The 27318-nt window shown below is 35.8% G+C and overlaps 1 protein-coding gene across 1 annotated transcript in view; it reads right to left on the minus strand.

Moving 5' to 3' along the window:
* DYNC2H1 (dynein cytoplasmic 2 heavy chain 1) overlaps positions 1-27318 on the minus strand; it is a 197513-nt gene that overhangs the window by 49976 nt on the left and 120219 nt on the right. Inside the window, exons 82-83 of the mRNA XM_026077887.1 lie at positions 25926-26030; positions 2224-2340 (exon numbers count right to left, since the gene is read on the minus strand). Of these exons, the coding sequence (XP_025933672.1) occupies positions 2224-2340; positions 25926-26030 (222 nt within the window). The remainder of the gene's footprint in view (positions 1-2223; positions 2341-25925; positions 26031-27318) is intronic.

A 27318-nucleotide genomic window follows, 5' to 3' on the forward strand; every position in this document is an offset into this window, starting at 1 on the left:
AACAAATCCAAAATGCCGAAAGAAACTAGCAGTTGAGTTGTCTGAACTAGACAAGCTCTCTAGTAACTCACACCGAGAAACTGAAGAATGGGAGGATGGTCAGTATTAACAGATTGTCCAGAGATTACCCAGACATCATTAATCAGTCAGGCTGATGCTTATCCTTACTGAATATGCTATTTTTGTAGTGAAAGCAGAGGTCTCTTGCACCCACAGAAGTAGTGCACACTAAGCAGGATTTGCTAATACTAGCTTGTTTTGAATTCAGCTGTAACTACACTAAGCACAGCAATCAATATGTAACAGTTTTGTAACCAGTGGTCCCATAAAAATAAAATTGACATTACTGAGMACAGGCAACACTGACTATACCTTATGCTAACTGTGCAGGGTCCCAGTACTGGCCTTATAGGCTTGTTACCAACTTGTTAAGAGAGCTTGGGTTGTGAACTGGAACTTGGTACCAAGTGTCTCTTGTTATGATGTACAGATGAAGAATGGGATAACAGCAAAGGCCTTAAAATGTTAAAAAGAGATGCTCGAGAACTACCAACCACTAGCTGATGGTCACCTGTTGATCATTGAAGGGCAACCTTAAGAGCTGGGAAGAGACTGCTTTTGCTTTAAGATAAGCAGATGCAGCTAAGCAAGAAAGAAAAACAGCCGAGCAGCATGATAAGGCACCTGCCACAGCCTGGAAAATATCCCCTCTAAGCATCCTGCAGCATGTAGTTCAGGGGCAGGGGCCACAGGCTAAGAATTACCCAGAGAGTGAAACCTCTTATGGAAGGAGGCGATCTCAGAGGGGAGGGGGCAGGACAGAAGGCTGGTTGCCCTTGTCAAAGAGCTCTCAGGCCTGACTACCTCTGCCTGGGGGACTCAGACCATCGAGGACCAGAGTCCTCAGAGCTGGCTACGTGGCACTGGCTTCATAGCACTGTATAGTCACAGCTAATTTAGGATGTAAATTTTAAAGATTAACTGCTTTGACTATGTAGTGCTAATGATAAATAATGATAAAGAACTAACTATCAGCAATGTGTGCTGTAAAGGGGTATTAATGTAGCACAGTTTTGTTTTAAAGTTTACAACTGGCCTCATTTATCAGTCTTCCAAACACTGCCATCATAGGTAATTCCCTGATATGTATACGTACTTAGTTTCAACAGTTTCCTCAGGACTCTTGCACAGAAGGATTGCAGGCTTAAAGGGATGTTTAACTCCTGTCAGTATGTTATAACAGAGGGTGTCATATCGAAAAATATTGTTTTTTCTTATAAGATCACAGATGTATTTAACACCAGGAAATGTTCAGAAGACTCATAGAATTCATCATAAAGTTATTTAGTACCATGGTATATTTTGCCAAAAAGTTGATATTATCGTACACTTAGCATGGATTAAAGGCTGATTTAACAAGAGATTTCAAAATGTAATTGCAAATTTTGATGTGTCACTCGTCACTTCTTTGTACGCTGTTATTTAAGTAAGGGAAAGGTTTCTTCCATTCTAGTGTTGTTGTCTAAAAGATACATTTTTAGGCAACAATGTTTCTGATCTATTTCTTACCACTAAGCAGAAAAAGATGCCAAATGTTTAGCTAGATACCTAACATTAGGTGAGAGGAATCCTCCCCTAGTAGCTGCATTTCAAAGAGAATGGGCACCTACTGTAGTTAAAAAAATACCCACAAAAATATTTCAATGGTTGGAAATCAAGCCTTACAATATACATTAAAAAACACCAAGCCAAATCAAAACAGAGAAAAACAAAAACCCTCAAAGGAAAAGACATTGCAAGCTTTGTAGCAAGGACTTTTACAAACCAACGATTTAGAGCTAGTGCCATATTTCAATATCATACAGAAGAAAAAAAATTAAAAGCTTTAAACATTGCTTTGAGCATACTAGAGAATTGAACAGACTAAGTTCAAAACTAAAATATATTATTGCTCTTTTTAGAAACACATACAAGATGTCAGTCACATGTCCTTGGAGTGTGCTCTCACTTCTATATGAAGAAGAAAGTGACAAGCTGATTATTATCCCACATACAGACTTCACAGCTAATTACATACATGTTACATTGTACTTCCCACTCAAATGCATTTCATTTACTATTCCACTTCTAATGTATCAGTATTCAAGATAATTTATTAAACCTCACTTTTAATATAGCTACTGAAAAAAAAAAGTTGTCTTTTCAAATTAGCTGCTTTCCTACCTGATTAAGTTTCTTCCATAGGTTGAGGACAGGAGAAAGTTCAGTAGACCATATTTCCCTGTCAAATTTGCAGCCAGCAGTTACTGACCTGCTTAGGATCCGAAGCTGTGAAATGACCTGTTTAATGAGAATACAATGTAAGAAGGTGGAAAAATATTGCAAATATTGAAGAAGGTTAAACAAACTCCTTTCAGTAAAAAAAAAAAAAAAAAAAAAGCAGTATTATAGCAACTACTCTCTGATTTATCTACGGACTATACTTTTCTGTATGTCTAATTATTAATCATGTTCTATTTGAAAACAAACAAAACTTATATCCACATATATTACATACTTCATTCACAAAACCAAAAAACTTGCAATTTTTTATTACTTTTTCTTCAGTCACCTCTTGTGTTCAACTGCAATTTAAAAACTAATGAGGTGTGTAATTAATTAAAAAGAATATTTATTTAGCACAGAATTTATGGAAAAAAATAAAATAAAATAAAGCTCTACCTTTAACTAAGCTCCATAAATAAATAAAAAAAAAAGATTATGTTACTAAATATACATAGTAAATATCAGGCATCACAACTCTAAGACAGTTATAACCAGTTCACTCTGATCTCCCAATTAAAATTATTTAAATGCATTTTTATGAATGAATGAATGAATGAATGAAAGAAAAAAGAAAGAAAGAAAAAGAAACAAACATTAAAAGAATAACTACAATACTCTCAGAAAGAGGGGATCTCCCAACTCATCAGGTCGAATTGCCTTTTTTTGTCAGCAACCCTGATAAATCCATATATAAATGGATCAAACCTAGTATTAAAAGTACAAACTATTCCAACTGAAAAACTTTTCTAGAACTTCACCACTACCTATAGCAGTTATTTCCTTCCAAATGCTACCCAAAATTAAAGAACATGGGAGCATAAAACCGTCAGGACCTTCTGGGTCTCTATGTTTACTCTTGTGATGTCTCAGGAAACAGTGTCCTTTGTCCCTTCAATACAGTGATTAATTTTCATTTAAAATTGAGTGGGTTTATATACACAGTTTAAATTCTGGCTGTGCTGAACCACTGAGGAACCAAGGTGTATGTCTACACTGCAAAATAAAAGAGGGAGCAGTGACTATTCACCTATTCCGTAATAATCTGAAGGTGAAGGGATATGATTTTGGTCCTTGAGTCCTTTCTTAACTTCAAGTAGTTCAACTATTAGCTGTAATTTCCTAATGAGTGCTTTTACTCACAGGAAGGTAGAGATCAGTTTTGCACACTTGCATGGTTTCTGCTCCTGACCCACTCCCCCCCCCCACACACACACCAAGAAAGATTATATATAAATAGTACACATAAAGAAAGAATATTGCAATTAAACTTCTTCAGTGACATTGCAATATGTACGTCTCTTAAACTGCACATAAACTGCTATGTTAAACAGAATTTAGCTTTCTTTAAAAGTATATTTTTTGCAAGACTTGTTAGAGAAGCACATACTAATTCCATTCTCTTTTGCTTGACTTTAAAGAATTAAATTGATAATAAAAATACATTAATCTTTCAGAAGGATTGGACTATTTCATTGTTAAATAGAGCTGTTTCTGCTGTTTTTGACTGACTTTCTAATCTTGAAAGATGTTTGATGATGTAGTGTTTCCTTTTCTTTTGTTTTCTGATAAGTTAGTTTCATTTTCTTTAGCTAAAGCAAATAGCAGCTTCTAATTTATCAGGCTTGATAGGGAATACCAGATGATAGTACACTGAATGGTTGTTTTAAATTTTATAATATTTACTATCATTTATTTTTATACTAAATATGTCATACAAGACCTAAAACAAGATTTTTTATATAAAAATATATCTATATAAATAGTGATATATAAAAACATAAATATTTATTTAGAATAACAAGTTTCAAAATAATTTTAATTAGGCTAAAATAGTTTTGACTTCCATGAAAAACTCACTTCTTCATATAATGTTAATTCTGAAGAAAATTTTCCTTTTTATTCCGTCAGAAATGACAATATAATCTGTTGTTCTGGAGGATTCTACATACTGTCTATCATCTCTGAAAGGTCTGGGGAGGTTCCAGATAACTGGAAAAAAGACAAACATCCCACCCATCTTTAGGGAAGGCAAGAAGGAGCATTCAGGGAACTACAGGCTGGTCAGTCTCACCTCAGTCCTTGGGAAGATTATGGAGTAAATCCTCCTCAAAGCTGTATTCAGCCACAAGGAGGACAAGAGGGTGACTGGGATCAGCCAGCACAGATTTACCAAGAGCATATCATACCTGACCAACCTCACTGCCATCCACGGCGAGATGATTGGCACTGTCGACAAGGGGAAGGCAGTGGATTCGGATCTGAGCAAGGCCTTTGACACAGTCTCCTTTAGTGTTCCTGTAGCCAAATTAGTGAGATATGAGCTTGATAAGTGGACAAAAATTGGTGGGTGGAAAACTGGCTGAGTCATCAGGTTCATAGGGTAGTGGTCAAACAGCATAAAGTCCAACTGGCAGCCAGTTATTAGTGGTGTCCCTCAGGGATCAATACAGGGACAAATACTGTTTAATGACTTCATTAACAACCTGGATGACAGGATAGAGAGCACTGAGCACATTTCTGGATGAAACCAAATCGAGGGGAGTGATCAGTACACTGGAGGGAGGGACTGATATTCAGAGGAACCTCAACACACTGGAGGAATGGGCCGGCAGGAACCTCAGGAAGTTTAACAAGGGCAAATGATGTGGAATAACCCCATGCTACAATGCAGTCAGGGGGCTGACTGGCTAGAAAACAGCTTTGCAGAAAAAGACCCAGGGGTCCTGGTGGAAGGACCAGAAGTCAGCAGTGTACATTTGTGGCAAAGATGGCCAACCACACTCTAGGAGGTGTCACCAGGATTACAGCCATCAGGTTGAGGAAAGTGAGTTTTCCCCTTTATTCAGCTCTTGTGAGACTGCGTCTGGAGTACTGTGTCCAGTTTTGGGCTCTGCAGAACAAAACATTGACGTACTGGAGCAAGTCCAGTGCAGGGCTATCAGGATGATTAGTGGTCTGGAGAAAATGACACACTGATGCTAAGACCACTGTGTTTTTTCAGCATCGAGAAGAGATGGCTAAGGAAAGATTTTATTGCTGTCCACAACTACCTAATGAGATGCGGCAGAAAAGACAGAAGCAGACTCTTCTTAGGGGATTTAAACTGGAAAGAAAAGAGGCAAGAGATACAAGCTGCAATATGGGAAATTCTGACTTCATATAAGGAAAAAAAAAATCACCATGAGAGTGGTTAAACACTGGAATAGGGGTGCAGATAGGTTGTGGAATATCCACTTTTGCAAACATTCAAAACTCAACAGGATACAGCCCTGAGCAGCTCTAACTAGACTTGTTTGGAGCAAAAGGTTGCACTAGATTTTTGGAGGCCCCTTCTGACCTACATAATTCTACAATTGTGTGATTATGTTTGATTGTTTAAGATTTTAAAACTACCAGTTCATTCAAAATCGAAATTCTTCATACAAGTAAGAAAACTCTTCTATTTTTTAAGTTTTCAAATATTATGTTGCAAATTTATATTATGGAAAATTCTTATATCTAATTGTTAAACTTTAATAATTCTTTGGTTGTTCCAGCTATAGTATATAAAAGAAAAGATTCTTCTTTAATTTATACAATTGTTTTTCTCTGATTAACATTTTGATCAAAGAATCTCTATCATGTGTGTTACTCTTCCTCTTTTTCATTCTGAACATATGCAAATACTTGGACAAGCAATCTAGATTATAAACACACATTTGTGCCTTCCAGACATCATTCTTTTACTATAGTTTTGGTTCTTATAATTTGTTTTGGATAGTTGCCTGACATCATTTGCAATGAATTAAAAACATTTACACCAAATGTACTTTAATTGGTAATTCAGTATGCGGTACTTCAAATAAACTTGCATACTTTTACTATAAAGCTGCAGTGATTTTATATGATTGCTTTGTGAATGTGGAGGATTGAAGCTATTGAGGATTTTACTCTATTTCAAGTGACTTCATAGGTATAAACACTTAGCTCCATACAGCTGAAAGGAATTTGAGAAGTAGCGATTGCAAAATCAAGTATTTAAAGTGATAAAGTATTTTCTAACTCTGCTGTATAGGGTTAGCTGTCCTTTCCTAATTTTCTATTATAAAATTTGGCAATTTAAATTTGAAACATACTATAAATCCACTATTTCAATGTTTGTTAATCAGAGCAACTGTATCTGCTTCTGCCTTGCATATTTTTTCAAAGTAGTTCAAAAATATTGGGATGTGGCTATCAAAAGTTAAGCACTTAAATGAAAAGTATTGAGTCAAAAGAAATAAAATTTTAACTCTCAGTGTCCTAGAGCACTATATCATACTATAAACTTTGCCAAATGTTCATGGTAAATCTGCAACAGATCTTGCTAGTTCATCCCATTTCTCCTCTCATGCAATGTGTCACTGCAAATTATTTCAGGCTCTTACCTAGGTATTACACCCTTCCCTTTGTCCACATACAAAAACCTCTCACGTGATTTTAGTGATGTTTTCAACACTGACCATCTGACAAGGGCTGACAGAATTAAAACTTCTGTAGTTTCACTCCACACTGATGTGAAGCAAGTCTGCTCTTATTCACAGACATATAACAAATTACCGGGTCCCATCTAGTCTCTTGCTATCACAGACAAATGATATACAAACTTGCAAATTTAACAAACTCAGTCTTAAAACAAGGTGTATGTTCTCCTCCTTCCCTACTCCTATAAGAAAGTAGTTCTGGACTCTCACTCCTCTGATGTTGAGAAACTGTCCTCTAACTTCCACCCTAAATTTATGGCCAGTATATACCAAGTGTTCTTAGTGCCAACATTGCATTGTATCCTAAATAGCTCTCTTCCCAAAGATTTTTCCAAATATTCTTTCATTTTCAGAGGCTCAGACGTGTCTTCCAAAGTTCAGTGAGAGCAGTTCATCTCATATACCTCAACATATATACATATGTTACCAGAAATCCTACCAATATACACGGAGAACGCAACATTTTCAGGGCAAATAAACTTAGATAACATTTTGCAGTGGGTCTACTTCCATGCAGAACAGGCAGATTTGGGTAAACCAACTCTATCGTGAAGAAATCTCTCTCAGTACACAGGCAGGGTGAAAAAGAGTAAACTGAAGGCACTGAGATGATCAGTAGGATTTTAAATTAATAGGGACTTTGCAACAAACGTGCTGTAATTCCACTCCCTTTCTATTTATTGGCAGTAGCAAAACTTCTGAGAAAAAGTGCTGAACTCAAACATCTCTTGTTCTTTGAATCTGTTTCGATGATGAGTTGAGGGGGCTGGGGACTGTACTGATAGCTTCCATTCTGAATTCCTGCTTAAACTGATCTGCTGTGCTCAGTGGCAGCAGTAGTAATCCAATCTTTGAACTCCTAATGCAAAAGAGAGTAGTAAGAATTAGAAGAGAAGAGCAAGAAGCAGCAGAAAGAAAGAGAAATAAAGGAGGGTAGGCTGCCAGAAATGCAGAAGAGGAGTGAGAAAATACAATATTCCAAAAAGTATTTTAATTTAGCAGTCTGTTCAACAGGTCATAAGAAATCAGGACAAACAGATAAAAATATATGACAAAGGATATAAATTTAGTTTATAAGTTCATTTAAGTAAAAGTATCTAAAGATAGAAAACTGATAGAAGAACAGATTGAGCTATTGTGTAAGCAGACTCTATCAATCTCTTTAAGAGATCTCTATGTTAAAGGTCATATATGCTTCAAGGTGATGTTTGTTTTTAACTCAAGCCCTGCCCTCCCCATCAGTTTTCATCATTAACTACTTTTCCAAGCTTGAGTTTCATTGTTCTAGGGTTTCTCTCAGGACATTATCTGCCCTAGCTTGCTTTTCTGTCATCCCATATAAAAATTCTGTCACTTTATCCTTTTTTTGATTGAATGCCCCCCCCCCGCACACACACACACCCAGAATGGCTCACTGACAGTTATTTTCACCCTTAACAAAAGGTCTTAGCTTCTAAACTTTTGACTTTAAGAAACATTTCCATATCTACTGTGAAGCTAATTTAAACTGATGAACCAAGACTCTTAGGATATGTTTAGAACATCAGCACCTACATTCCAGAGAGATCAAAACACACTGTTTTTGTCACCTATCCTTCCTTTTGAGACCATTTTTGCCTAATATTTTCTGAGATGACTAAATTTGTGTTACTACTGAAGTGCAACTGTCCTGGCTAAGATGATCATCAGGGCATCCATCTCCTATTTTAAGTCTGTTGGGATTAAAAAAAGAACAACTCTTTGTCCACATCTCATGAGGTGAACTTTTCTGACCAGTCCTTTTCTGTCTCCCCAGCTGAAGTGTAGGTGCAACCCTTTCAGCTGTTAAAGAGACCATTACACAAAAGCAAGCGTGAGATCCTGTAAAAGTACACTCAGAGCAGGTACAGACATAAATGGGTCCCTTCACAAGTTGACAAGGTTCAATCCTGCATCTTATACTACCTACATAATCAATAGACAGATCTAAAGTGGACTAAATTATCCTTCAGAAGTCCTTCCTGTTGATTACACAGGAAGACTAAGGTCCTTAGGTAGGTACCTCAGATCTATGGGTCTGTACTGTGAAAATTAGAATGAGGGTTTTCATTTCCTAGAAATCGAACTTCAAACTTTCAGCTCATCTTACTACACTATATATATGTGAGGCAGTTACTATCAGCTCACATGATAGTCAGCATACAGAAAAAATAATTTTAGGGTACAATTTTAGATGTTTACTTTAGGATGAGATTAATTGTGCCTCAAACATGATACTTCTATGACCATGAAGAGAGACTAGAAGTGACTAGAATAGATGCAGACATCTATGTTAAGTCAGTTGAATCGTATTCTTTGCACTATGATTTGGAGAAGTACTAAGTAGCTACAGTTATAGCTATAACTATATCTGAAAATCTGAAAACCTAATCATAGCGAAATAGGGCTAATGAAAATCAGAGCACTTTTAAAATACCTAATTTTCAAATGCTCCCCGTTGTTATCTTAATACATTCTTTTAATATATTACACACTAAAAGCTCTTATATGCTGTGCTAGTCCAGTCCAAATACACACCTCAATATTTTGAATAAATGATAAGAGGGCAAGAATTACCATAAAGCAGGAAAACAATGCCACAACTGAAAATACGAGAGAGGGATGGAAAGAAAGTTAATCCAAATATAAATTAATGGCCAATAACACTCTGTTTTAAGAGGCGTGAAAAGGTTATTCAGAACCATCAGTTTTCACACAAGAAGCCTGTTTTAGGTACAGAAAACTAATCATAACAGAATTTATACTGAAAATTCAATGGAGTAATTTATTTGTGAACAGTGCATTTAATAACTATGGACAGTATACAGAAACTACTACCGAATATTTTTTCCATTCTTAGTGGAAAATTCTTATATTGTATGTATCTTTGCATTGTCAGCACTGAAAAATGTGAATTGCATAAGTTAATAAAAGTATGGTAATAAAACTTAAAACGTCAATATTTATTTACCCAGTTATTAAAATTAACTGCAACTCAGCTTTTTCATGTATTGCATACTTCCTTTTATGGGTTTCTGCAGATATATACCACAGCATTACATTTAAAAAAAGCACATTTGGAGAAATTAAAAGAGATAATGAACAGAATGGAAAACAATAAAGATAACTAATGATTCCATGTGGTTTCATATGGAACCACTAGAAAATTATTTTAGATTTGAAAATTAAAATAAAAATTGAGGAAAATGAGTAAATCTCAAGAATTTAACTTTTCTTTCCCTGGAGCATTGATAAAAACAGAATTCCAGGAACACAAAATCGATTTCTATTCTCCATGCATGCATGGCATGAACAAAAAGGCTTGCATTTAGTAACTCACCACTACTGCAAAACATACTACTTGACAAATACAATATATAGCAAACACAAGCTAGTATCTGAGTCTTGTATTTATTTCATAAGCAATATACCCTAAAAAATTATACAACATAATCAAATAATACACACAGCTTTGCAATTCAAGAGAGAGGAAAGAAATAAAGCCACAAATGTTTTGTGAAATTCTATGTCACTGAATGAAAAAAAACCCCCCAACTTTCTGGGATCGATCATTTCTAAACTAAATGTATTTATTATTCTACTTTGAAAAAAACAAACCAGAAAAGATTTGCCAGTCAGATATCCACTAATTTTTTTTTTTCAAAACTATGGAACAGATGAAAGGATTTTTATTTTTGAACAAAAACCTATCAAATTCCCTTTCAGTAAATCTACAGAAAACATCAAGCAGATACTTTACTGCCATCTACCAGTTTTAGAAAGATGTAGTCTTAAAAGAGAAATCACTTCTATGTTTTATTTCCCCTGAATTAAACAATAAAACCCTTTACAAAGCTGTTCAGGAGATATTTCTGCTTTTATAATACTTTACAGCTTAAAGTAAAATATGAAGTTATAGCATAATCACATTAGTAAATATCAGCAAAGTAGTAACTCACTGCAGCGTAACTGATCTTCATTGACCTTAGTGTGTCAAGACAGAGAACACACGTCAGTTTGATATCCTTTGTGACAGAACCACATGCTTAATATTGTCCCTTGTAGTTTGGCTTCAGTTACCCACACTGTCATATAAGCAGGCTCAGACTGAGCTGCCAAGAGAACCTTTCTGTCTTTCAGTCTCTCAGTATCCCCTACTGTCTCTGCAAGAACAGGATCCATGAAGGTTGTTAGGACAAGGGTACTTTAATGCCATTTGTAAGCAAATCATTCAAACTGCATGTGGATGATTTTTTGCTAAGAAACAGTGCAGGTCTATGCTTGCTCTTTTGTTATTCCCTCAAAGCTGCACATTCACACAATAAAGATGTAAAGTAGGACAGGACTTGTTCCAGAGCTATATGCCTCCTTGTGCAAAATACAGAGGAGAAGAGGGAATGACATTGACACCACCAATAACTTTTATACAGAAGAGGATCATGCACCTTTGACACCAGGAAGATTCTTCTGCAGAGAAGGGGTTCAACAAAAGAAGAGAGAAAGATCAGCAGGATGCTGCAGATAGATAGACTGCACAGACCCAGTACTAGCCCAGCAAGTATTCCAGCTGTACCTTCTCTCAAAGGATAGCTCTGGGTTTTACTTTGTAGAGGTCCTTAGGATACACATTAGCTGGAGAACAAGAAGCTAAAGGGGAGGGCAAAAGATGTGGATGATCTTAACTAATTACACACCCTGAAAAATTTAAGAAATATGGATAATTGCAGCCTGTTCTTGGAGGAGAGCAAACGTCTCATACACATGGTGCTAATATATTCTCATATAGGTAGTGCCATTCCAGTGAGAATTTGTAAGGTTACTTGAAGGACTGCTTTGATACACTGCAATTGCAAAGGGCTGTGTTTCCCATTATAGTACATTACTGTGGGTTCCATTCCGTTACAGGGGCACAGCACATTTCTTTTATGGGTATATAACCACCATATACAGAATGGGTACATAAAGAAGGTATTGAATACTCTCCATATCTTAAAAATTCTTGTTAAGTTTAAGCACTTGAATTGTTTGATTGCTGGATAATAATAAATATAGTTGTACATTAGTCATCAATTTCTGCTGCAGCCTATTGATCACATATTTGTGATGTTGGATGCACTTCATAAATATCAGTTACTTTATACTCTGCACAGTTGATAAGAGGGATTCATAAACGCTAAATTATTTTAAGGAAATAAATTTACATTCATTCTGACATCAATAGCAATAACTTAACAAATTAAGGGAATAATTTCAATTGCATGTTTGTAGTGCTATCTTTTCAATAATTATACCCATATTATTCAATGGAACATGATTAGAATTATGGGGGATTGGGAAAGATTAAATTAGATACCAGTGCTGAGAATCCCATTAAGGAGCTAGGATTTGAAAAGGGAAAATTTGGTCTGTTGATGAATACATAGGAAACTACAGCTATCTTTATATTACAACTGCATCTTGAAAAATAACCACAAACCTCAACTCCACTATTCTATACACACAATATACACAGTATAAAACTGTAGTCAGTAAAAACACTGCAGTCAGATATATGATTGTAATATTGGGTGGGCATATTCACACTAGCTTTACTTCAGCTGACTTGGGCAGTAACAGCCATGGAGACTAGGTGTATAAGCTTGAGCACAATCCAGCAGTCAAAGACTTCCAAAAGTCCTTGTACATCCTCCCCTAAACTCCTTAACATAGTGTCTCCACAGCTGCCATTAACAAGGTAAAAACCAGCATAGGAACTGTGGAATAACTATACATCTGACTGCAATTTTCGGCAGATGGTGAACAGTTCCAAGCTAAGTAAACAAGATCTGCAAGGAACAGCAGGAAGAGGTACAGAATCAGTGACTTGCTGAATGCAAGAGCAGGTCAAAACAAATCTGAAAAAAGAACCCAAGGATAAAATTCTGTTTTATTGAAGTCGATGAGATTATTGCAATTACCTTTAATGAGGCAAGATACACTTGAAGTTTCTTGACCTTGGCTAATACCTTGCTTGCCTTACTATATCGCTACATTGTTTTCCATTATTCACCTGCTATTCATTTTAACTCAACAGTTATTAGTCACAGAACGAGAAAGTGGCTATAACAAAAGATAAGAGAGTTTTTTGTACAAATGTCTAAGTCTCAAGCACAAGCAGAATAGCTAAGCACCAGTAATTATCTTAAATGAGTACCATATTTAGCAGCTATTTGAAGGTATGATGAGCTATTCCTTTTGACTTCTAATGGATTTTGTAAAAGAAATTGTTGTTTCTCTTTAAGCAATCACATCTATAAGAAGAAAGCATTAAATATGAGGACTCTGTGCTTATATAATTTTTGTAGAGTATATAATTAGGCAACATGATTTTTGTCTGATTTTGTAAATTGCTGTTGCTATATCATAATTTACTTAAGTCATTCTGATATAATGCATGAATACTATTTCTGTATGTTGAGTTTCTGTTAGAACAAACTATAAGTTTTCAAATGATTCAGCTGTCATTCATAAGTATAAAATATCATGGTATGAATATATGACACAGGTCATTTCTACACACTTTTAAATACACTCTATGTGCATTCTAGTCTTGTACATGTCCAAATTGATATTTAAGGCAGTGTTTTGCAAAATGGGATTTTTACTGAGTATGAGAAATAAAATGCACAAGCTTTATATTATGTCAAAAAGAACTGCATCAACAGATTTTTCATGGGAATTCTATCTTAAAAGCTTGAATAAAATTCATGAGGGACCTGCTAGCTTATGCAATTTTAACTTAAATTAAGTTACCTTTCAGTCACAGAAGCCCTTTTCATACCATCATTTGTAAATATGTATCTTGACATTTCAAAACATATGTGAAAAAGCTTGCTGCACTATATTAAGGATATTACCACAGGGAATTTCTAAAGATCWGGTTAATGGCCAAATTTGGAAATGTAAACGGGAGCTATTATTTACATTTATATACACCTATGCTGAGGATGGGCATAAGATAAACAGTGAGTTAAGATTTTGAACTTTAGGAAAGTAGACAATGGTTTATCCAGGGAACTGTTAGCAGAATTCCATTGGAAGTGGGCATGATTACCAGAAAAGCTGGCTGATTAAAAAGGGGGAAAACAAAATTTTTTTTAGAGCTTCAGAACAAACTGTCTTATTGTGAGGAAAGATGAGAACTTTCAGCAGAGGGACTATTTGGGTAAGCAGGGAGTTTATCAATGGACTAAAACACAAGAATAAAGGAGCACACAAGAAGTGAAATCAAGGACAGGCAACAAAGAAGAGAGGATTAAAGCACTGCTTGTGCACTTCAGGATGAAATCAGAAAGTCCAAAATCCAGCTGGAGCCAAGACCAGCAAGGAACAATTAAGGGTGAGATGGGTTTCTACATGTATGCAAAAGTTTAAAGAAAATGTGGGACTGTTGATGAATGGAAGAGAACATAGTGAGGTACAGTACATAAAAGCCTAAAGTACTCAATAACTTTTTGCCTCAGACTTCACAGGCAAAGCATCTGTGGCATGGCTTAGGAAGGAAAGGGGCAGCTAATAGTGGGAGAGAAACAGTTATAGACTACTTAAAGAAGATGAACATATTCAAATTCATGGAATCCAGAGGGAATTCATCCAAGGGCACTGGCCAATATGATAGCAAAGCTGCTCTGTACTATCTATGAAAAATTATGGCAATCAGAGAAAATCCTTACCGCTGTTAAGAAGGCTAACATTATGCCCTCTTTAAGAACATGAAGTAAGATTCAGGGAATGACAAACTATTCCTTCTCATCTCTGTCCCTGGAAAGATCATGGAGCATATCAATATGGTATCCACTTACAAACACACGAGGGAACAGAAAGCAGCCAGGAACAGTCAACATGACTTTATCAAGAGCAAATAACCTTTGACTAACCTGACCGCCTTCTGTGAGCAGACTACATAAGATCATCAGAATCAGCAGAATAATAGTGAGAATATACCACAGAACATAGTCCCCTGCACTAGCTGGAGTGATCACTCCTGGCAGGCTAGAAACCACAACCCAGATGGAGCTCCTGAGGGGGAAATGCAGCCATCTGGACTATGGGCTTCATAGAGTTCCTGGTGCTCTTCCCTAAGGCCAACACTGTCTCACCTAAAGGAATTCTGTTCTGGCCAAGTCATTGAGGTGCAAGGTAAAGGAACTGAGACAGGAAGGTTACAGAGCATTAGGGAAGGCCAACATGAGATAACAGACTCTTTGCAGAGACCTCACAGATCAAAAGCTCAAACCCCACGCTGCATGAAAAAAGGGACAACTAGAAGCTATGCATGATGGTGGAGGCTAGAAGTTTGTGAGTTCCAGCAAGACCAAAAAGGCTTCACATGCAGATGTGCAACTGCAGAATAGGCAGTAACAAGTGAGGAGGAACAAGTTCTATCAGGGGAGGCATCCTGGGTCACTTGAACCTGATCCATGGATCGTAATCAGTGTCATTAAGCAGAAGTAGCAGATGAAGTGCATGAGGGCTCAGGTAGTGCTCTCTCTGATTCTGCTAGTGGGATAGGAGTGGATGCATCTCATGGGTCAATGCCTGTTGTGCAGCTGGGATGTTGCAGGCAGGGCTTTGGCTTTTACTGTGGTACCTTCTTGAGGAATATGGACAGTTAGGGACAGGCACAGTTCATCCAACAAAGAGAAGCAAGAATATATTTGTCAAAAGGCTTGCTAACCTAGTAAATAGGGCTTTAACTAAGTTTGTCAGGGGATGATGACCAAAGTCCAAAGAGAAATGGAAGGACAATGGGCAGGAAGAAAGCACCCAGGGTAGAGATTGATGGGAGAAGCTCATGCATTTTCACTGAGAAATCTGTGTGGCTGAAGGCCCTTTTCAAGTGCCTGTAAATTAACATGGCAACATGGAGAACAAACAGGATGAATCAGAAATCTGTGCACAGCTGCGCAGCTATGTCCTTATTGAAATCACAGAGACATTGTAAGATAGCTTGTATGACTGGAGTGCAGTGATGGATGGTACCGGTCTTATAGGAAGGACAGGCAGGAGAAGCCAGGAAGGGGAGGTTGTGGTCTATACAAACGAATGGCTTGAATGCACAGAGCTTTGCTACAGAACAGGTGACAGGCCAGCTGAGAGCTATGGATTAGGAAAAGCCAACAAGGGGGATCCCATGGTGGTCATCTGCTGTAGAATGCCTCATTAAGAATAGGAAGTGGATGAAACCTTCTTTAAACAACTGAAAGAAGTTTTATAATTGCATGCCTTGGTACTCAGATAGGACTTTAACCACTCTGACATCTGCTAGAAAAGCAGCATTCTAGGAAATTTCTAGATTGCATCAAAAATAATTTATTGATGCAAGCGCTGGATGAGCTGAATATAGGAGACAGTCTATTCGATCTGCTACTGATGAATAATGAAGAACTGGTCTGGGATGTGACGGATGACGGCAGCCCTGGCTGCAGTGATTATGAGACGGAGTTGTTTCAAAAGAACCTAAGGGAAATGAGGAGTGACCTGAGTGCCATAGAATAATGACACTGGTATTCAGGAGAACAGACTTTGGCTTGTTCAGGAAGATGGTGGATGGGATCCCATGGGAAGGTCAAAGCGGTCTGGACCTTGATCTTCAAGGAGAACTTCCTCAAAGCACAAGAAAAGTTCATTCCAATGTGTAGGATATCAAGCAGGCCTGGCAGAAGATCAGCATGGATCAACAGACAACTCCTGACTGAGCTCATATCCTAAAAGGAAGTGTACAGATAGTGGAAGCAGGGATAAACATACCTTAGAGGTATATAGAAATATTGCCTGGGCAGACAAGAACAGAATTAGGAAAGACAGAGCTTAGATGGAGTTTAAATTTATCAGGAAAGCATAAGACAACAAGAAGGGCTTCCATAGATATATCATCAGCAAAAGGAAGATGATAACTAAGATGGTCACACTGCTGAATACTGATGGGGGAACCTAGTGACAAAGATGCAGAATGGATTAAATTTAGATCCTTTTAATATAAACAGGAAATACAGCATTTTTTTCTCTATATATGACATTATCAATTGATTATCAAAAGTTAATAATTGACAGTCAATAAAACTGACAATTATTAGCACTATGACATCAATTACTTCCATTTATCATATACAGCAATAAATTTTTTCTTGGGAACAAAACATTTTGCTATATACTACATTACAAAACTCAGATTTTACAATAACCATGATATCCTAACACTGCAGTTCAGATAAAGTTCTGATTGCACAACAAAGACAAGGAAGTCTTAATGTAAAATAATAAATAAAAAAAATACTTAGGATTTTTACACTATTTAATAGAATGAGGACCATTTCAAAAAAAAAAAAAATTAAAAGAAAGAGCAAAGTTTCAAAATCAGTTCTTGCTCTTTGGGATTTATACTTATAAATCACTTTTTACAATTCCATAAAATATGGTAAAAGAGAAAAACAGTGTGATCAAGATCAGCTGGAAACTAAATTAGCACCAAATTATTACTAATTGTTAATTAGCACCAAAACATCTAAAATTAGTAGCATCCAGAATAAGAGAATTCACACCATTAAAGACAGATACAGAAAATTCTAATACACAGGACAGACAGAGGTATCTCTGCTGTGCAGGGAGTCATCAAAGATTGTTTTACATTTATAAAATGTAAAGCACTTAAGCACTTTGAAGAATTTTAGAAAATCACAACTTTAATTATGCATGTACAACCTCCAGGGATCCTAAAAAGTGAACTGCCAGGCCACTGGTTTGTTTTACACTTGTCATTCTTGCAATGGTGGACACAGAGGAATCAGTTCCATGAAAATATCAAAAACAACCTATTTTTCAATGCCACTGAGACTTATCTATCTCATATGATCAAGCCTAAATTATTTCTGTGAAGCATTATGAAACTATACATGTAAAAAAAGCTAAATGTGTGATGCAGAGGCATCATTAAAGTTATGACACATAATATTCTACACAAAAATTAGCATTAAGTAAACTAAATGCTAGCCATATTGATTTCTATTGGCAGTCATATTTGAAGTGTCTTGGATCTCCTGCCAATTACTGAACAAACAGGCTTCTTCACAAAATGCTTTACTACATTATTGGAAAACATTTAAATTTATCAGCTGGCTGATCATACATAGCTACTTGTTACTGGCTGTAGTCATTTGCAGGCATAGCCATTCAACAGGATTTGATGGAATCACACAACACTAACAGAAGGCTGTAAAATGTTACATTCTCTAAGAAGCGCTACAGGCACTATATTTTCATTTCATCTTCTAGGGTGGTAACTAGCAATAACTAATTAGTTACAGGTACACTAAGTCCTGCACAGAACAAGATAGCTCTTACTGCTTTTCTAAGGTGTAAGAATGCATACGCAGGCCTGTATGTTTCAATCTGGAAAAATTCTATTTATCACATACATTGTTTTGATTAAGACACTATCTATATATGGTTCTATTAAAAATATAATAAAGGATGAAACAGGTTCATAGGCATACATGAAAAATAGAAATATGGTCCCAAGAATAAGAGACAGCTCTGTATACCAGAGTCTAGAGCCCACTCTGCAAGAAGGTGACTAGAGTGAGATCTAGCTTACAGGCCCTTCTCATCAAAAGTCCAAAGTAAATCTCCACACATTCTAGTAGACTGCTCTAATCACTAGGTTATCAGTTAGGTTGGGAGATTAAACCATCTGAATATAGGCCAATATGCAGGCAAGAATATAATGTTTATCAGATCAGAAGAAAGGAGCGGGACTGTAACTAAGTGGTAGGGACACTTGTTGAGAGTGGGGAAACCTGGGCTGCAACTATACAGAACATCTCTGTCTGGTGTAAAACAGGCAGGACAAGCTACTCTGACTCCTGTAGCTGCACTGTCAGCTGTATTTTTACTGCACTGTTTGCAGAGAAAACACAGCAAGAGATGTGAGATTATTCATAACCATATTCAACCTACAGGACATTATGTCAAAGATGTATGTTGTAACAGTAGGTGAGGCAGAACCAAAGCCACAGTGAACTCTAGAAATATAGCCTCTAAAAATTTACCAAACTCTTCCTATGTAAAACAATTACAGACAAAACCCAGAAAAAATGTAAGTCAGGTTGCTGAAAAGATCACATCTATTTAAGCTAAATATATTCTTAAAAAGAAAATGACTCTTACCAGCATTCAGTATGCATGCAGTCTTAATACTCTGAGTTGCCCTACATAGCATCTTGGAACATAATTTCTAATGATTCAATTAGTAATTACCAGTATTAAAATAATTCAACTAGCAGTATTTAGCACTTAAATTATAACTGAAGAAGTTGTCTGTGAAAAAAAAAGAAGCTATGAATATAATATGGATCAATATTTGGCATGTTTATTGGAAAAAAGTCTGTTTCCTTTTAGTGCTATGCTTTGGGCTTACACCAACATTAGCAATGCAGTAGGTTACAGAACAGATCTCTGCATGACTGCAAAATGCTGCACTGTGCTTCAGCAAATCTCTGCTACAGCACAGAAATGTCATGCTGCAGCAATACAAATGAATGAAAAATAAATAAACGAATGAAAAAATAAATAACATTCACAGAAAGTCTATATAAAATCTACATTTCTGTTGATCTAAATATTGTACAGTGAAACAATTTCGTAAAATGAAATCAGATTTCTTATAAAAATGCATCACTATAACTTCATGTTTAGTTAAACAAATCACAGTATTATCTGTTTAAAATTTATCTTAAAAGATTTTGAAATGACAAAAGATTGATGAATATAATTTACTTTAAGTCAATATATATTTGAATGATTATTTTAAATCTCTGAGACCTAATAGAAGGTCTCCTCTGGTTTAATTATGTGATTTCAAAGTATGTATGTTTTAAAAGAACTGCTTCCCCAATTCTGATTTTAGTGGGGGACACAGTAACATTCTGTGCCTCCCTGCATAAGGAAGGAGATGTCAGTGAAAAAACGCACCCTGAAAAAGGATAATGTCTAGCAGCTGGGGAACTATATGGGACAGTAGACATAAATTATAAGCATAAGAAAATAAACCACATATTTTCCACAGACTCAGTGAAGCAGTGGACATAAAGGGTACTAAATTTGATCTTTCTGGTGCTAGTGACTTGGTGACTGTTTGAGTTGGTGGCAACTTAAGGTGCTCAAAGAAGTAATGCAAGCTACTGTTGGAAGGATGAGGCTCTCACTCATATTACAAAAGAGTATCACAGAATTGTAACTACAACAGTCTCATATTTTCAGGATTCTGATCTACAGTTTATAGTAAAACACAGCAGTTCAGTAGAGTGTGAGTTTGCAAGTAAATGAGAAGTTCACCATATATATTCCTTCACAGAGTAACTCTCATGAATCTGTTCTGATTTTGTGCAGGTTAACTAAGGATTTATTTCCAAATACTGGCATTTTTAACAACTGCAGATCTTAATAGATTATGTAAAGTGTAGATTAAATAATCTTCCATCTGAATATGAGGAAAAATTTCTTTACTGTGAGGGTGACAGAGCACTGGAACAGGTTGCCCAGAGAGGTTGTGGAGTCTCCTTCTCTGGAGATATTCAAAACCTGCCTGGACACGATCCTGTGCAATGTGCTCTAGGTGACCCTGCTTGAGCAGGGGTGTTGGACTAGATGATCTCCAGAAGTCCCTTCCAACCTCAACCATTCTGTGATTCTGTGATTCTGTGTGAAATACATCACATACAATAATCAATACTGCCTCCATTCAGCAGTCTATTCCATGAGTATCCGACAAAGATAAAAATATTTAAAGTAAGTTCATGTTTATGTAAAAAGATTGTAAGAAGTTTTTAAAAGATGAAATATATTCATTGTTAACTACAAAAGAATAAGCAAGATAAGAGAACATCTAGTCAATTTTTCAATGAATCAAAGAATGGTTGAGGTTGGAAGGGTCTTCTGGAGACTGTCTAGCCCAACCCCCTTGCTCAGGCAGGGTCATCTAGAGGAGGTTGCCCGGGACTTTGTCCAGTCAGGTTTTGATATCTCCAAGGATAGAGACTCCATGACACCTCTAGGCAGCCTGTTCCAGTATTCAACCATCCTCATAGTGAAGAAGTGTTTTCTTATATTCAGATGGAATTTCCTGGGCACCATTGAGAAGAGACCAGCTCTACCTTCTTTATTCCCCACCATTAGGTATTTATAAATATTGATAAGATCCTCCCTAAGCCTCCTCTCCTCCTGGCTAAACAATCTCAGCTCTCTCAGCCTCCCTTCATATGTCAGATGCTCCAAACTTTTAATCATCATTGTGGTCTCATTGCTAGACTCAGGTATTCAATATTCTGAACACTGAACCAGCTAAAAAAATTATATTTGATATTCAAGAAATTCAAACCCAATATTCAGAGGCAAGAATTTCTACAGAACAAGGGTCTTACACCAAAAAGAAATTTCCGCACTGAGCCCTTTTTGGGTGAGTGAGAGCATACTTTTTTTATAAAAAATACCAAATTTTTATTTCAAGTCTTTATTTCAAGTCTTGTAATTATAGGGAACTCATTGTACTTCTAGCTAAACTAATCCTTTTTCTCTCCCTATAACTTGCCCCTTTCTAAGGCAGCATGATATGGCTGTGCAGTTAATTATTAAAGTGATTTCCATTTGATATACAGACCAGCTCATTTCACAGCTCTGATACAAGATTTGCCATTCAGTCAACTTTCATGTCATATGACACAATTAATTTACTGGTCAAATAAACTATGCTAATCACTGGTTAAAGATTTGTACTGTTTAACTGTGCTTATCCAGTAGCTGTATTCTCTCATCCAGACTTTTTTTTAACTAAAACCAAAGAAAACAAAAATTATAGAATAAAGATAAAGAATTAAAGCTTTGCTCCAAAGTTCTAAACTGGCTCCACATTTGACCTAAGAGATGTTAGAAATCCCAGAGAGCAAACCTGAATTAAAGAAAAGGTTTTCATCTGCCTGTGAGCATTACCTATTTTCAACTCAGGCTGAAGTACAGTCATTCCTTAGTCAAATTCCTCCCTAAGCTCTAAGCATTAATGGCTCAATTCAGTTGCTATACATAATGCCATTTAAGACCCTGTAGGATATCCAAGAAAATGTCACAGATAGGCAGATATGACACTGGACTTCCAGCAGATCCACACTGTACTGCACGAGCTTACACAGAATCGCAGAATCGCTGAGGTTGGAAGGGACCTCTGGAGATCATCTAGTCCAACCCCCCTGCTCAAGCAGGGTCACCTAGAGCACATTGCACAGGATTGCATCCAGGCGCGTATGTTGTAACATTACACCAGCAATGGGAATCAACTGCTTAAATACTGGCATCTAGTTCCATTTTACCCTTGAATTCCAGCTGCTGGTCCAAGAAGAAAATGAATTCCCTTGGATCATGTGTCATATCTGCTAGATCCTTGTAGACATCTTGAATACACTAGGGCAACTCAGATGATACAAGATGCCTATTTATAGGCATCTGAATTGACACCTAGGGGAAAGGAAGTGCTAAACATTATCAGCTGAAAAGTTTAGTACAACAAACTAAACAAAGTGTTTATGTTCAAGACATCCAGAATTCAAATCACTTCACCATTTCCCTTATTAGACTGACAAAACAGAAGTTACAAGGGGAACAAAAAACATTTCCCAGGACAGACACTTGATATTTTCTGGCTCCACAAAGAAGAATAAGAATAGCTGTCCCAGAGAATCTGTTAGTTGTGCCATTAATTAGGTTCAACAACAGTATTAGAAGCAGACAGATTTTTGTTGTATCCAACGTAATAGGTCATTCACCCAAGTTGGGGCATACACGATTCAGAGAAATACATGACAAACCTCTCATCATCACGTATTCTTGAAGCACTACAACAACTGCATTCTCACATATAAAACATATAATCAGATCTGAACTAGACTGCAGTCACATGATAGCTAAGAACTCTCAACTATGATATAGTCATTTGCCATATCTTGCTGCTACAGCAATAAGTGAGATATTTAATACTAATGATTTTTTAAAAAAAGACCCCAAAAGACCCTGGCACTTTATTTTCATTAAATTGAGGAACAATTACTTTTCATTATTATAACATATGTAAGTAGACATATGCTGCTCTTTAGTGAGAACAACTCTTTTTTTAATTTCTCATTTCTAAATAGTAAAGATAGAATTTTGATGACAGGGAGAAATTAAGAATTCTTCAAAAGTGTTCACTTTCAGAAAAAGGTAAGCACAAAATATTAACCATCTTCTCTCTGCCAAACTATTGCTTTCAAATTTGGGGACCAAACTAAAACCTTAACATTCAGTGAACAGAAGTTGTAAGAACTATCCCATTAATAGAAATTAGATTAACAATGTAAATAGAACTAGTAAAACTACTTACATAGGTGGATGCTATTCAACATCAACTGAATTATTTGATCAAAAAGTGTCTCAAGAATTTTGTGTTCATTTAATTCCTAAACAATTATATCTATAACTGAAGATAATCATCTGAACACATTTTTCTTACTATTTTCAGTGATAATGCTAAAAATGATCTTGGCATAGAGCTAACTGGAAACAAAGAAAGATACCTGGATAAGGTACTGTATTTCATGTGTTTGTGCCCTTTACCATAGTGCAGATTCTACCTTCAAAATAAGTATCAATGGTAGAAAAGTATATATTACTTTCATGAATCTGCATGCATCACCAAAAAGTAAAAAACTGTGAATATAAAAAAAAAATCTTAAAGTATTCTTAAATATCTAATCACTCTATATGTACTCAATTCATTAAATGGGTTATGGAAATTTAACAATCAAAGGTCAAATAAAATGTTGTCTGTTCTCTAATAAAATAACCCCAAGAACAGGAAACTGAAGGAAGTGTCAACAAAATAGAAAATTATTGGATGAGATGTGTTCTGTTCTGAATCTCAGCATCTCCCACAGGTCTATGACAGAAAAGTATGACAAAGCATGAATGTAAATGAAAAATAGTGAAATACGCTGATATAGAGTAATTCCACTGATAAGCAGATGCCTGAATGACAAGGTTTTTCTGTTTTTTAATCGTCATACATAATATTTCTTTTAAATGTAGAAAAAACAGACTATGGAAAATCCACTTCACATGTTTAACAAAGGTAATGATCTCTACCTTGCAGGCTATTTCAAGTTAAAGTGCAAGGTCTTTCCATCATGAGATCAGACTTTTTGGAGGCGGCTTTGATTTCTTCAGGAATAGGCTCATAATGTCTGTTTTGACCAATTCCAAAACACACAGCTTATAACACCAGACCAGATAGACTGTTTGGATGTCTGAAGACCCCGCCACTAGTATAAAAGGACATAAACAAGGAAGCTGAACTTCAGGTCTTAATATAAATCTGTATTGTATTTGAAACCATTGTTCAGGATTCAACAGAAGGAAAGACAATCCTTTTTGTAAAGCATAAAAAGAGACCTTCCCTTCTATTAGAAAGGAATGAGTCCTTATAACCACAGCCACAATGAGGTCTAATCTATCTTAATTAGGCATTTAATTTTCTCCGGAATTTTTTAGTGTATATTAAAGAAGTTCTCCTAAGGTAAGTGTGTAAGTTCTCTATCTGCATCATGGAGAAAGGTGACTCTTTTTGAAGATCTCCAGAGGTACAGCCTTTCCACTAAAATTAGGTGTTTGAATTTAAGCAGATAAAGCCTTCCATTGTCTCTGTCTTCATGGACTACATGGCAACTGAGGCACACACATTATGAAAACCATTTCATAAGGTACCTGAAATATAACAGCAAATGAAATACCTGAATCTGAATGTTTGAATCCCATTTAAAATGATAATTTCTCTCCTGAAAGAGCTGTTAATTCTATGATTCATAGAACATACTGCAGGTGAGAAAAACTGACAATTCAAAGAGATGGTAGTGCAAGACTTTAAAGATCAAAGGTAAAAAGCTAGCTAGAATTTTGACCAAATGAATGTGGTTGCTCTGAGAAATCCTGATACGTGATAATACTGTGGGTAAGGAATCAGATGATTTTATGTGAGAGATATTACCAATGGTTGACACGTGATATACAATGAAGTTTCATTATAGGCTTATCTATACAGTCCTGGAAAAGGACTAAAAGAACTGGAATTCCAGAAACCTCATTACATCCATTTTTGCTAGTACACACAAAACTGTAACTAGATACAGGAGTAAACTTTTAGTGCTGAACTGCAATAGAGACACTCTTCCTTTTCTTCCTTTGGAATCTATGTGTATTTATGTTCCTTCTCTATAACAATCCTGTTATTGAAAATAACCTGGATGCTGATGAAAATAGGAGTAGTTCACTGAGAGCATTTTGTCTCACACCATTCACTGTTAGAAGTGGACTATTTTCATGTTTGCCTTTGTGAAGGTATTTCTGGTCCTCCAAGTTTCCATCTTCAAAGAAAGAATCAGCTAGGTAAGACCTGAATCTGGCTGACACATATTTACCTGTAGTTTTCTCACCTAATTCTTCATTTGATAGGACCTGTATGCTAGAAGCCATCTTTTAAATGTCAGAAGCAAAGCTAACCACCCAAAAGCACTACTGTGGAAACTGAAGTTTTAAATGTAAGTTGAAAAAGTGGTTGTGGTTAGCATAAGCTATGCTGAACTAACAGAAAATCAACAGAGTGGCAAGCATACTTTATCTCCTGGAATTGCTGATAATGCAAACTACAGAAAATCAAGTGTCAGAACACAGTAAAACAATGTATTAAATTTATAAGCAAACAATTTGATTTAAATAAAATATTAAAGAATGTCTTGCTATTAATTAAACTAAGTAACTCTAGCCTATACCAGAGATACCTGTAGAGTTTATTTTGAAATTTCTTTTACATTCTGAAATTGTAATGTTTATTACAAAGAAGTAGTCTACAGATAAAAGTCAACATATTCCTCTGTTTAGTCTGAATTTCTTATGGAAATTCATATTTTTGAACAGGTGCTTGGTGTCTCTAGCCAAAGATTCAGAGATCAATGCAAAATATAACCTTACCTGGGAACTGACCATACGTTGTGATGAACGAGCAATATTAGCAGGCAGGCCAAAAAATTCAGGTTTATCATCTTCTGGAAGGCTTTCAATAATATTACGATAATCCTACATTAGAAGAAAAGAATAAACATACCTGAAGGAACTCTTTGTTCAGTTCATGAGATTAACAGCGTATGCTGAAAAGAATTTCAATAAGTGCACTGCATGACACAAAAATTAGAATGACTATATAATACATGATGTATTTTGGAAATTTTATTTATAAATTTATAAATGTTTTTTATAAAAAACTGTAGTAAAATCAACAGAAAGCCCAAATTGTCTCCACTCCAAAAAGGCAAAAAGCAATTCTGATTACAGTGATGTTATTAATTAGGAAAAAAAAATCATGCTAAGAAGTTTTCTCTGAAAAGTAGTTACAATACTTCAATTGAAAAGATAAAAATAAGATTAATTGTAATATAACATAGAAAAAAAGGATTTTAGCATTTGGAATTTGAATAGTATAGTATAATACATATTTATATAATGAACATGGGCTTCTACTTAAATCTCTTATGAAGATATTATCATGCAAAAAGAGGAAATTGTTTATAAACATAAACATGTAAACATGTATATATGTTTATAAACATAAACATGTAAGCATGTAAAAATATATTTAGGTTTGCACTATTATTGGAGAGGCAAAATAGACTCAATAGTGGGTCTAGTGTAACAATCATTAGTGATGCTCTTCTCATACGAAACAGAAAGAGGCCTTGTGGACAAGCATAGACTAATGGTCTTGGATGTCTCTTATTGTGGCTCTAATGGCAAAAACATTTGGTATTTAAAAGTCTGGCTGCACCTTAATGCATTATACCATGTGCACTTTGTCCTTGATCCTGAACACATTCATGCTTGTGCTCTGATTTATTACTGTGAGTAATCTTACTGAGTGTTTGCAAGATCAGGTTCCAAGTGTACATGATGTACTTGGACATGAACCTTAGTTCTGAGATAACTGTAACAGCAGATCTCTTCAGTGAACACTGAGGGAACACTATTTGGTAAGATATATTATGCCAATTGACTTAAGTAATCAAATTTAGTTTTATTACTAGTATTCTATTCATTAAAACTACTAACACAAAAATATTTAAGACACATAAATGTATGGAACTCTTACAGTAATAATCACAAAACTATTAGAAATAGAGAGATATTAAAGCAGTGCAGACAAGAAGAAAGGCCCATCTATTTGACCACATTATCCTTGCAAATAGAGAAGCCTAGTTTGTTTACTTCTTCCCTTTTTATGATATTAGTTCAGCACTTCTACAGAAAACAAGTATATAACATATTTAAATAACATATTTAAAATAAACAAATAAACAAACCCAAAACCTAG

This window comes from Apteryx rowi, unplaced genomic scaffold, assembly GCF_003343035.1.
Source record: "Apteryx rowi isolate R43461 unplaced genomic scaffold, aptRow1 scaffold_466, whole genome shotgun sequence".
Lineage (NCBI taxonomy): Eukaryota > Metazoa > Chordata > Aves > Apterygiformes > Apterygidae > Apteryx > Apteryx rowi.